The sequence below is a fragment of the Leuresthes tenuis genome, unplaced genomic scaffold (assembly GCF_036924035.1).
Source record: "Leuresthes tenuis unplaced genomic scaffold, fLeuTen1.0.hap1 SCAF_11, whole genome shotgun sequence".
Taxonomy (NCBI): domain Eukaryota; kingdom Metazoa; phylum Chordata; class Actinopteri; order Atheriniformes; family Atherinopsidae; genus Leuresthes; species Leuresthes tenuis.
This window is the reverse complement of record NW_027325365.1, coordinates 16,967,866-16,981,039: the sequence shown is the minus strand read 5'-3', so window position 1 is coordinate 16,981,039 and position 13,174 is coordinate 16,967,866. Positions and strand designations below refer to the sequence as shown.

The 13,174-nt window shown below is 39.3% G+C and overlaps 1 protein-coding gene across 1 annotated transcript; it reads right to left on the bottom strand.

Annotated features, from left to right (window-relative positions):
• Positions 1 to 9,648: 9,648 nt before the first annotated feature.
• Positions 9,649 to 12,973, bottom strand: LOC140318623 (arylsulfatase I-like). The gene is made up of 2 exons (XM_072396435.1): positions 12,496 to 12,973; positions 9,649 to 11,086 (listed from the first exon to the last, which is right to left on the bottom strand). Exons 1-2 carry the CDS (start codon positions 12,807 to 12,809, stop codon positions 9,688 to 9,690), a joined length of 1,713 nt encoding a protein of 570 aa, XP_072252536.1. The 5' UTR covers positions 12,810 to 12,973; the 3' UTR covers positions 9,649 to 9,687.
• Positions 12,974 to 13,174: the final 201 nt, after the last annotated feature.

Genomic DNA, 13,174 nt, shown 5'->3' with positions numbered 1-13,174 from the left:
TTAGAGCTGGTTTCTTTTCCACATTGTTTGGTGACTATTTGAGTTTTTAATTAGCTTCTAAATGTTGTTGGATTTGCTTGAAATGATGTTACTGTATAAACTGACCTTTTGGGTCATTGCACAGTAAAAAGCAGAACGAGTGTGCATTCGATTGGGTATATAGGCGGTAAGATTTTGACTTAGGAGGTGATATGTTTTGAATGTGTTTTGCAGCTTCATTTTAGGCTGGAGTGTGTGTTTCTAAGTGTGTGATGGAGAGAACTGTAAATAAACTGCTCACCTCAAAGAAGTTTAAAGGCCTGCCTACCTTCCAGTTTTCTTAACCCTTGAGCTAGACAACTTTACACTGATTACTGAAAAGCAATGCTCAAAATATGCTTTAAAAAGTCCTTGGGAGAGACTCAAATTTCCTGTTTGTCCAAACTCAGTTCAACATTTAATGTCATCAGTCTCTTTAGATTTGTCACTCTGTGGAAAAATAACAAACTATCTGTTCTGTCTGCAACGAATGTGCCTCGGGGGTTTGTTTGCTTGTTTGTTTTTATGCCTCTTAAGCTTTTTTCATTTTTGCCGACTCACATGAAATTTTAGTCACTCTTCCAGAATATCACAAAATGTGAGTAATGATGACCGTAATTTATAAGGGGCTGTCATTTCCTCAAAATGTTGTACGTTGTAATGTGCAACTCCCCACAGTATCGTGTTCTGAGTGCAACAGTAAAGTCTCTATGAACCAACAGAGGGCAGCCTCACATCTGTTAATGTGAGCCGTGAAGATACATTTACAGAAAAACATTGTGCCCAGCAGTCAGGAGCAGCTTACTCAAAGTTAAAACATATAATGACTGCTTTTTTTAATTGGCATTTTTAAAAAAAAGCAAAAACAACTAAAGTAAAGCTTGTGCAATGCTTGGAAACATTTATGAAACAGATATTTCTTTCCAAGTAGAAGACAAAAAAAATTAACTGCATCATTCAGTCATACGAATGCAACTCGTCAAAAGCTCATTATAAAAAACATTTATCGGTATTATATCAAATATAACTGTGTAGCTTTATAAAATCCAAAATTCATGAAGATATAGTACATTTCTCTTTCTTATGACTTTTGGCGTGTCGGTGTCATAAAAATCATATTTTCCTTAAGATTGAAAAGATCTTTTTTTTAAACAAGAAAAGACTGATTATCCTCTTATAATGTGTAAATTCACTACAAATGTCCTCTAACAAGAGGTGCAGCCGACTCTTCAGCCTTCTCGTATTTAATCTTCTTCCACTTGAAATAGACGCAGATCCCAACAAATGAAACAACAGCAGCAACTGACAGCAAACCGCATGTGAGCAGGGAGTGATCTGTTCAGACAACATGTGACAGAAGACAGTTGACACCTGCCAAGGGAACTTCCCTTTGATAGCGTGAACAAAAGAAAATCTGCTGTGATACAAACATGTAGTGAGTGCTGTTGTTGTTCTGTCTTACCTCTACAGACAGATATAATCTGTTCTTTGGAGACAGAACTGACTGAGCAGACCAGACGTCCTGACACGTGTTGTTTCAGAGCGATGATGTTAGTCTCTTCACTTCCAAAGACGAGCTCAGTGTCTGTCAGTGTGTGTCCATCCAGAGTCCAGCTGTACTGAGGACTGTCTCCTCTCTCTGAGGAGCAGGACACCCAAATCTGTCCCTGGGACAAACACTCGGAGACCAGCTGGACAGAGGACACAGGAGCTGAGAGACACACACACAGAGAAAACCTTTGATAATATGACAGAATCTTGTTCATTTTGAACTGGTTATAATGAAAAAACAGACAGGGAGCAGAATACAGGTTGCTATGTGCAGATATATGAGATTGTCAACAGAAAGCAAGATTTCAGTTTACCAATTGAAGTCAAATTAAAGTCAGAGAACTGCATGGAAACGTGTTTTCTGTGTTAGGCAATAGTTGCTTATAACGTCCAACGAGAATGATGTTACTCTTAATTGTGGGCTTTGGCCAATGAACAGTTATTTAGTGATTTTCTGTTCAGAATTTTAGAACAGGAAAAACGCAGCAGGGTCAAATTTAAGGCAAGCAAAAGCCAACTCTGTCCCTAACACTATAATGTTCTAGATGTACTACAGTGCATTAACCTCTGGACATGGTTTTCCTTCAAACGTGTCTTGTAGTTGTGTACCTGACAACTAGCTAACTCATTTATCTTCTTCAATCGCAGAATATAATCTAGATTTTGCTCGGAGATGACACTCAGCGCTGCAGATGTCAGATCAGAACCAGATTTATGCTTGGTGGATTGAAGAGTCAAATAAAAAAAATCTCTCACCTCGATTCTTATGGAACTGTACGTGAGCACTTATTCGCTAAGTCTAAGAGCTGAAATTGAGTGAGTGAGTGTGAACGTGGATGGTTGTTTGTCTCATTTGCCTCTGTGCAGGCCTACAGCATCTCAGAGCAGAGAGCATCATCATTTTATCAGGATTTTGAATCCTAAATTTACATGCCTAATGATTGTTTTAATGAAAAATTGAGAGTGCTTATTTCTTTCCTCTTTAGTTTCCCTGCAGATATAAAAAAAACTAAAGTTACCTTGAATCAACAAGTGTAATGTCTGACTTCCAGTTTGCTGTCCATTGGAATTAAAGATTTCAAGTGTATAATCACCAGTATCAGTCCTGCTCAGGTTACTGATAGTAAATGTCCCATCACTGGCATTAAAGACAGATCTGTTGTGCATAGCATTTGATACACTGATATTCTTTCGGCCTTTGAGGTTCATTTGGGAAAACTTTTTCCACTCATATCTGGGTATTTCTGAGGCGTTGTCCAACAGCTGCAGGAACACAGCTCCTCCCAGAACTCCATAACACTGAGCTCCACCCTGTCTGCCATCACAGTAAGTTTCCACACCTGGAAAATTTAAAAACATGATTTAAGAATGAAACAAAATCAAGACCATTTCTAAAGTGTCTGCATCATGAAGGAGAATGAGAATTAGTTGTAGCAAATCCAAAGTGGTCATCCTTTTGTTATAGTAAAACCAGTAAATGGACAACTATTGGAAGTAATTCTATTGGAAGTAATTCTATACATACGTATAGCAACTTCTATCCAAGTTCACTTCCTGCACATAATTAGCAGCTTTTGGGATTTAAACTTAATGGAGTCTTACATGAATCTCATCTTCATGCCTTGTCTAATCACACAGTACTTTTACAAAGTGACCAAAGCCTTTCCTTGTGACTGTGTAATTATACAGTCCTTTGAACTGGGTTATAGGGTGAATACTTAATCCTATAACCCAGTTTATTTAATTGACAGGCACATCATTTGTTACTTAAGAGACAAACAGGTCACTAAAAATTCAAATAAAAACAAGAATAATAAAATCTACTTAGAAGAGTTGCATTAGTTTCACATTGCTGGAGTTAATATAGAAAATAATTCAGTGACTATAACTGATGTAATTTATGCAAAGCATTTTGTGTACAGCCCTTATCAACTTCAGCATTTGGCATGTGAATAAACTTCATCAACTCACCATGAGATATGTTTTATAGCATCACTAGCAGTCCAACCACAGCTTCCATGTCTTCTTCCAGCCGCTGCCAGACAACTCTGTGCAGGTACATCAAACACTGAACTGTCTGAAATGTCTTTTAGTGATCAGCCAACGAAAAAAAGTTGATAGTGTATGTGAAGAGGTGCAAAGGGAAGTGGCAAAAAGTGTCAAATGTTAGTGGCGAGTTAAAAAAAGGATCTATCTTTGACCTGTGCCCACAGACATGCAAAGTTGTGAAAAGCCTGCACAACACAGACAACATAAAAGTGGAGTACATGTAATAGATAACTACACTGCTTTACCTCTTCTTTTAACAACACATTAAGGTCAGTGTTACTGAACTGAAGAGAGGCATTTCTGTCATCTTGAAAGTGAAATTTATTCCAAGTTTCATTCTATATATGACTTCTACAGCTCAACAGTTGGAGCCTTGACTGCAGAACAAGCTGCAGTTGGAGTCCTGCCCTCACCACAGTCCATCCACCCCTCCAAACACAGTAAGGTGAGGGCTTCTACTTTTAGAAAGAATTATTGTTCATCTATTTTTATTAATAAATTCTTAATAGATTTTTATCTATTTTATTTCAAAGTTACCAATTAAAGAAGCTTTGAATATTTTCAGGTCCACATAAAACAGGTTAAAACAAATCATTCAGAATGCATTTAAACGATCTGAACAATAACTTGAATGCAGTGAGGTTGGACATATCTATCAGACGGAGCTCTTCACACTGCACAGCTTCTTACAGTCAAACACCTCACACATCCTCAGGAATCAGACCTTCCTTTTTACAAAACGATAAAGCAAACATCAGTTCATTATGTACACATGTGCCACATCTGTAAATAAGTAAATAAGCTGCGGGCAGTCAGATAAAGAATTGAAAACTTTTAAAGAAATTTAACACAGCTCTGCAAGGGAGGTAATCCAAATAACCTCTAAATAAGCATGTCTTAAGACAGAATAAGGCAGGACAAACTTAATCACACACTATGTATGCATTGTCATTGGAAATAAGCAACAGGCTGTGGTTGATGAACTGAAAATGAGTGTAAGGGGAAGCAAGGCAGGTGTTCGAAATGTCCACTCACTCACTCACAGTGTTCGCCATATAAACAAATATATTTAAAAAATACACAATTAAAGTTATCTGAAGTAAACAAGATGAAGGTATACGAATAGTGTAAAACACCATGATCGTTTGGAAATGACTACAGAAATATGAAACTATAAGACAGTCAAATTCTAAAAGTTTTCGTGTCATGTCGTCTTGCTTTGTGACCATTGGGACATTAAACTAAAAGTACTGTTAACAGAAGTTCCACGTGTAAAGTTAAATTAGCAATAAGATGTGCAGGAAGTGAAACAAAGTAAAAACAAATGTAACTGTCAACATACCACGCACGTATGCAGGTTTTTTTTCTCCACAAACTCTTCTTTTCTCTTCCTTACATCCAAGTTTAGACAGTCCCTGAAACTAACAAGGCTGGTTGCAAAGCCCATGTGTGCAATAAGTCAGATAAATGAGACACCTTTACAGTATAATGAAACAGGATTGGAGATGACTGAGAATTCAATTTCTGTAATGATAATTTATTTCAGTGTAAATCAGGAAACGATTGTGCCACAGTGAGGCTCACCAGTGTGTTTTTAATATATGAAAGGCTATGAAATAGAAGGGCTGGTTAAGAACAACTATGAATCAGCCTACACGGAGGACGTCCACACAACAACCACCCAGCCAAGACCAAAGAGATGATAACGGACTTCAGCAGATCCAAAAGGTCTGAACACTCCACCTTCTACACTGATGGAGACGAGGGTGGAGAGCTTCAAGTTTCTTTGGGTTCACATTACGGCTGACCTCACTTGCTCGACAAATATCTCACATCAAGAAGGCACAACTAAGTGTGTGCTTCCTCAGGAAGTTGTCATGTCCACCTCCCCCAACACTTGCTGATCAGATTCTACTGCTCCATCATCGAGAGCCTCCTGACCTGCTGCTGTACAGTGTGGAGGATAGGAAGGCCCTGCAGGGGTGGTGAGGGCAGCAGAGTGGAGGACTGAGACCACACAACCCAAGCTGACCGCTTGCTGCACTTTGTATTGTATTTAGGTTAATTGCTTCTTCTTTTTGTGCTGTACTTTTTATTTATTAATTATTATGCTGTCAAATGGAGAGCTGCTATCTAGTTATTCATTGTTCCTGCAACAGTGACAATAGAGAGCTATTCTTTAACTGTTTAGTTTATTTACAGAAACATTTCATTGTTTAAAACAGTCACAACAGGTCTAAAGGAAATTTAACGGCAATATTATATGTAACTGCACAACAAAATTCCTTTTCTAGCTCAGGACTACGATGCAACTTAACAAAAAAATTAAAAAATGGGAAATGACTGTGTTACTAAACCAACTTGATTAAAGCGTAACTAAAGTAGGTAACAAACATTTGAATTAAAATACGGAGTCCATTATGTTGGTTACAACCACCAGTTTTTTTATTGTCTTTTATTATCTAACAAATAGCAAATCAAATACATACAATGATTTACAACACATCATTCTTAAGTGACATGCTATTTTACCACAGCTGATAGCCAACACACGACTACCAAGATTAGGAGAATAACACAGAGAGTATCTTGTGTTTTGTTTTTTAAATCAGCATCTACAGTGACAAACACAGATGTTGCTTTTTGGCGTCCTGGGTTCAGTATCACACTGCTGATGATTGCCTTCAGCTGAAGTCCAGACTCAAGTCTCAATCCCCAGTTATACACCTCGGTCTGCACAAAACATAAAAAAAGGACTTTGATATTTCCATCAATATTTAAATCAACTGACTGGACAATGACAGTAAATGTTTGCTTTTCCTTCAAGCATAAACAGCATTACCTCGCTTTCTGTGGCGCATCACTTTCCTGCACACGCAGAAACACAACAGCGCAATTAGGAGCGCGCCACCAAGCGCTGCACAAACTAGGATCACGATAGAAGAATTGTCCTCTGAGGAGATTAATCACAATGATATCAGTGAAGTACATCAGAGACACGTATGAAGACTTTGACAAGAATGTGGTGCTGATGAAGTGTTGGCTACTATTTTAAAGAAAAAAAAATAACATATCTTTTTGTGACAAAGTGAATATCCCAGGCATAGCTCGGTGATTCATAAACTGAACCAAATAAAATCTTTTAGGAGCTGCAAGTTCACACTTCACCTTATGGTTGAGATTTCTCAAACTCAGTCAAGGTGAATTGTGAAATAGAATCAGTACGAGTGAAAGAAAAGAGACCGACACCCACATACTAAAAGCAACAGGAAAGCCACAGACAGTTCCTGTGTACCACACCCAACACACAGCTCCCATCAATGCTCAATAGCTTTCTGATTAACTTTAACAGAAAAGATAGCCCGTATGATCGTGAAAGTGATAAGATGAGGTACGTGTCTTAAAACTAACCTTTAACATCCAGGGAGAATTCCATCTTTTTCTTAGAGATCCCATCATGGTCATAGACATCTATGTTGTACTGACCCGAATCACTCCTCTCCAGATTGGTGATTTTGAGTGTCCCGATGTCAATTAAAAACTCTGTTCTGTTTCTGAAAGCAGTCGCTATATTCACCTTTTCGTTACTCATTGAGAACACCTTTATAGCTCCACTGGAAAGCAACTTTTTGCAGGACACCGAAAACGAGCTTGCATTGGTCATCAGTTGGATGTAGACGGATCCTCCGATAACAGGAGAGCATGGGGATGGGGTTTGGATCATATTACATTTCGTCTCAGCAAACAGTGAGAGCCCTAGGAAAGAAAAGAAAAAAAACATGTAAATAAGCAAACATCAGTTGCACTACGTTTTATCTCTTAATAACGACTGCCTTACCATGAGCTCCTCCCACAAAAAACACAAGTATAATAAATTTCTCCATATTCCTCTGTCATCGGGTTTTGCATATAAAAAAATCCTGAAAAATGATGACCTAAACTCTCTGTCTCATACTTAACATGTCATCTATCAAACACAGTTCATCAGTGCAATCTGGGCGGTCTAAAGCTCACTTCTTCATGCTTGCTGTCGCCACCGCCGCTTCTGCTGCTTCTCAATACTACACACTTCCTGCTTCTCAGCCCCTCCACCACCACAGGGTCCTCGTGAAGATATATTCATATATACTCAATATCTTCCACTTTAAACTTCAATTATATACACAATAAAAGTACAGAAACAGTCACATGTGAGTTGTCTGACTGCAATGATCTGCCATGAACGTCAGCTTCCATCCAGTCGTGCCAGATACTGCCAGAAACCAGTAAAGATGTGGCAAGACATTGTTGTGGTATTAGCAAAAAGGAAGGAAATGATTTCAACTCTCCATACTCACTTCTCCTTACAAACCGAAGTCTTTGAAAGCATACTGTTTCAAAGCAATTCTAAGAAATATCTGCAAAACCGAACCCAAAAACAAAAACATGTGACCCTCGTGTTTTGGTCATATTTTGCCACGGCATCTTTGATTTTCGTTCCTTTGTACTTGTAGATCTCATACCAAAATCTAGAAGTGAGATTTACAAAAATGCATGAATGTGAAAGCCGAGCAAACGAGGCCATTTATGGGTTTAAATGTGTCTTTGCTCTGCTGTGAATCTCATGGTAAAGTTTTCCTGTGTCAAAGAGGAGAGGTTTTTCTGTTTTCTGTTTTTTCTGTTTCTATTCAAAGAAGATGCTGGCTGATCATTTTCATTTCAAAGTACTGAACTTATCTTACCTAAGTACAGTATAACTTATTTTACCTAAATCCTCTACAAATTCTCTGATACTGAAATCATCCAATGAAGTTTCCTGTTAGATTTTATTTCATTGACTTTAGCAATTCCAATGCTTACAATCTATGTTAAGGTCTAAATATGCTTTGCTTTCAGCAAATATCTTTGTGTTCATTTACTAACATGTTATTACAAATCTAATGTTACAAACTTGAGGAAATAAAAAAGTTTAGTTTCTTGGTGGTTTAATGAGAAGAGGTCAAGTTGGCAACAGACCTTTCAAATGCTTAAATCAGCTGCTGTTGTGAGAGTACCTACTGTACAGGCACAAGAAGCACCGAATGGAAAAGCGCTGCCTGCAGAACAGTTCAATTTATCTATATAGCACCAAATCACAGCAAATTTCATCTCAGGGCCATTCAAAGATACAGTAAGCTATAATTAACTTAATTCCAAATTAGTCCAATTCATACAATGCCAGTTTTACAAAAAGAAAACCAACAGATTGCATTGTAATTTCTCCTCGATTCAATCCCCTGTCCTCTGTATGCATGAGACGAAAAAAAGAAAAATCACTTTTAACAGGAAGAAACCTCCAGCAGAACCTGGACAATATGACAATAACGTCACATGGTGAGTGAAGAGAGCAGAGTAAAGAAAAGTGCATCACTTGAGGTCCCACAGCAGTCTAGGCCTATAGCAGCATAACTATGGGATGTCTTAGGGTCACCTGAGCCATCCCTAACCATGAGCTTTATCAAAAAGGAAAGCTTTAAACCTAATCTTAAAAGCAGAGAGGGTGACAGCTTCCTGAACCCAAATTAAAATATGTAACATCAAATCTGAAAAATCTTGCAAAGAATAAAGCATTTTGTTGCAGCTCTTGGTATAAATGACATGGGAGAAGACGACCTGAGCAGTTTCCTTCTATCTTTAACATTTACTGTTAAAACCTGCTACTTAATGATGCCTAAAAATACCTGAGCCTCTCCTCAGATGGCTTTGGTCTAACGAGCTTTAGCAATCAATTCCAAAAACAGTTATATTGTTTGATTTGACCATAGAACAGTTCTGTTCTCTGAATCTTTTAATGACACAATGTACAAAGCAACCCAACTTTTCTGCAAATAGGTTTGTAAAACTTTTGCTTGTAGACTTGCAACATTTTGTAAAATGAGTCAGTAATATTCCATTGAGAGACATGTTTTTCCATTCAAAGAAAGGCAACTACAGCGCGGTAACTGCGGCTCAGTTTCACAGACAAATTGTACATTCAATAAAAGCCCATCTTGAAGTGTTTTGTCTAGAACTATTTTTGATCCAACAATTTTAATTTCAGTTGTGTTCTTTTTATATTCTGTTGGACATGATCCTTGTGTTGAGTCTTCTGAAAAATGACCTGCTTTTGGAAAGCTTAAGCTTCTTCTTCCAATCCAAGTTCTTTTTCACCCAAACACTGTTCCCGCTGTCCTCCTCCTCATCTCCCACCCAGGGACCCCAGGCACCTCCGTTAAGTTGAGGGTCAGCCAGTGGGTCCTCTGACGGGTACCTCACTGGTACCGCAGTTCGGTTGTACCACACCAGTCTGGCTAAGAGCTCTTTGACAACATCTGGTCTCTGCTCAGAAAGATCAAAACGTTCATATGGGTCCCCGGAGATGTTGAAAAGCCACAACGATTTGCTGGGTTTAGTGTGGCGCTCAAGGTTCCACCAGCTGTTGGGGAAACCTGGAAGAGTCTGTGGTGGGATCCAGTCTCCATAACCAGGGTCTCCTGTCAGGAGTTTCCAGTCTCCTGCTCGTATGGAGGCCTGAATGGCTGTATTCCAAATCCCAAATCCATTCTGCAGTGACCCACTGCCTACACGGTTATACAGAGGGTCAATGTTGTGGAGGATCTCCAGTCTGGGTGACTCCTTCCCATCACTGATTGCCTCCCAAACATTATACCCATCCAGCCCCTCAGTCAGAGACTCATTTCCACCTGCTAATCCCACTAGTGTCGGATACCAGTCAGTAATATGTACTAATGCTTTGCTCACCCTCCTCTTCTTCTGCAACAGAGGACTGTGAACAAAGCCCAGACCCCGGATGCCTCCCTCCCAGTAGGTGCCTTTACGCCCTCTAAGTGGCCAGTTACTGCCACCAGACAAAGGCTGACCGCCGTTGTCAGTGGAGAAAACAAGGACACTGTTCTGGTAGTATCCATATTTGCGGAGAGCATATGTTATGTTACGAACTGCCTCATCTACAACTGAAACCATTGCAGCATACTTCCTTCTAGGAACATTTTCTAGCCCACGATACGGGTAGATGTACTCTTTCGGAGACTGAAGAGGTGTGTGAACAGCTTGGAAGGAGAGGAAAATGAACAGCGGCTGAGACTGAGGATTGTGCTTTGCCAGGATTTTGCGAACTCTCTGCGTGTACAGATGGGTGGAGTATTTGCCCCTCTGACCCCAGGCCACCGACTCGTCTTCATGGAGGTCATAGCCGCATAGCCCTGGGCCATCACAAGAGTCATAGGTATAGTAGTTCACACTGCCCGTCAAGGAGCCGAAGTATGTGTCAAAACCACGGCGGGAGGGCAAACACTCCTTTTTGTAGAAACCCAGATGCCACTTCCCTACCATGTGGGTGGAGTAGCCGAGCTCCTGAAGCCTCTGAGGGAGGGTCACCTGGTCAAAGGGCAGGCAGTTTGGCTGGCGGGAACGGATAATCGAGTGCTGGAGACCAGTGTGAATTTGGTACCTGCAGAGTTCAACATAAAATAACAAGAAATAACCAACTAGTACAGAAAACATCAGTTAATCAAATTCAATATATTGAAAAATGAGGATAAAGTGACATGAGAAAAAACTAAGGTTGGAGTAGGGGGACCCTTCCCTAACCACTGTGTTTTTTAGATATGAAGATACCACAAATGTCAATGACAAAGGACTCCTCGTGTTTTCTTTCTGATACACGATGAAAGATTTACATTTGAATTTATTTACAACACCATCTTAAAAACACTCAGGATGTACTGAGTTTAAGGAAGATCAGTCTAAATAAAAACAGAATACAGTAGTAACCTGCAAATTATTCAAATCTATTTTTGATTTAAAGATAAAGTGCAAAAGCTACATATCAAAGCTCATCTTGAAGAATATGTACTCAGTACCATCAATGGGTATAAAACGAGCATCCCAGAGAGGCTGACCTTTGTGAACTGAATATCGAGGACATCACTCAGTGAATGACGCATGGGTAGATAGTTAAACAATTTAAGAATATCTCTCAGCTTAAAATTACAAAGAAATGTGAGAAATCCATCATCTACTATGGTCATTATTTTTGGCCTCTCTGGCAGCACCGCATTAAAACTGAGATGATTATGCAGTGAAATCATTGTGTGAACTCAATAATACTTCTGAAAACTACTGAACATAGTGAAGATTCGCCACTGCATTTTCATATGCAAGGTAAAACTACACTTTAAAGAATGAAAATCCTACGCGAACACGGTCCAGAATTACCCACTCCTCGTCTGATTCAAAGCTAATTCAGAGACGAATTGAGGTACAGAGACAAATTGAGGTAAAGTGGAAGCGTTGTGTGATCTGATAAGTCAAGATTTGAAATCTTTTTGGAAATCATAGGTGAACATAAGATTTGGAGCAATATATGCTGCAATCCAAACTTCTTTTTGAGGAAAGAGTTCAGTTGTATCAGCACGACAATACTGAACCACATTGTGCAGGTATTACCGTATAACTGCATGTCTCTGTACTAAAATAATCAAAGTGCTAAACTTGTCTCCCTTCAGCCTGACCTGCCCCCCACTGACAACATTTGGAACATTATGACACTATAAAGACAACAAAGTACTCATATATATCAACAAAAAATTTAAAATACATTTATTTCAAAACCACAGCAACTGATGTCCTCTGTTCCCAGGGTGTTGTTAAAAGATGAGCTGATGCAACAAAGCGGCACAGTTTAAACATCAAGTTTAGTTTAACAAATTTTAAATGCTTTCTTATCTACTTGATATTTTGTCTTTTTCTTTAGAAATTACATTATCATTATTATTTTTCATTATTATTATATTAAAATTATTATTGCGTCCAAATACAAAGCAAGAATTAACCCAAATCAGAGGACAAGAACTCTACCTGCCAGTGATGAACTGACTCCTGGATGGGGTGCAGATGGGCTGGATGTAATAATTCTCAAGCTTCACCCCATCTGCTGCAAGTTTATCCAGCACCGGTGTCTTGATGTCGGAATTGTGATATCCAATATCGTTGAAGCCCTGATCATCTGTCATTATGAAGATTATATGAGGAGGTTGGGGGACAGGAGACCTGTCAATGAAAGGGTGGTCATTCTCACTTTCCACCTGATTAGGGCTCATCGCATCCCAGGTCAGGTACCCGAGGCTGAGCAGGCTCATCATTGAGAAACCGGTCAGAGCTGTCGTTGCCATGGTTCCTGTGACCCTAGATTATCAATTTGCTAATATTTCGTATTTTGTTAAGCTCGTGGTAAAAAAGATTCACTCCTCAGATGTTGTGATTGACCCTTGGCGTTCTTGAGAGCCAGTTAAAGGATCCAAAACCAACACAAAGAAAAGCTACACCTCCATCCTCCCTGACTTTCCCAACTGCATCAGCCCCTTTGAAAGCATTTCGCTTTTCCTAGTGGTCTAATTAACCCCGCCCATTTGCCTCGCTGGCCCACTAAAATAACATCAGCCTCCCTCCTCCAAAAAGCACACACTGAAGTATTTCTACTGCATCCAGGTGTTGATGGTGAGTCTACATCTAACATTAGTGATACGAAATCTAAACA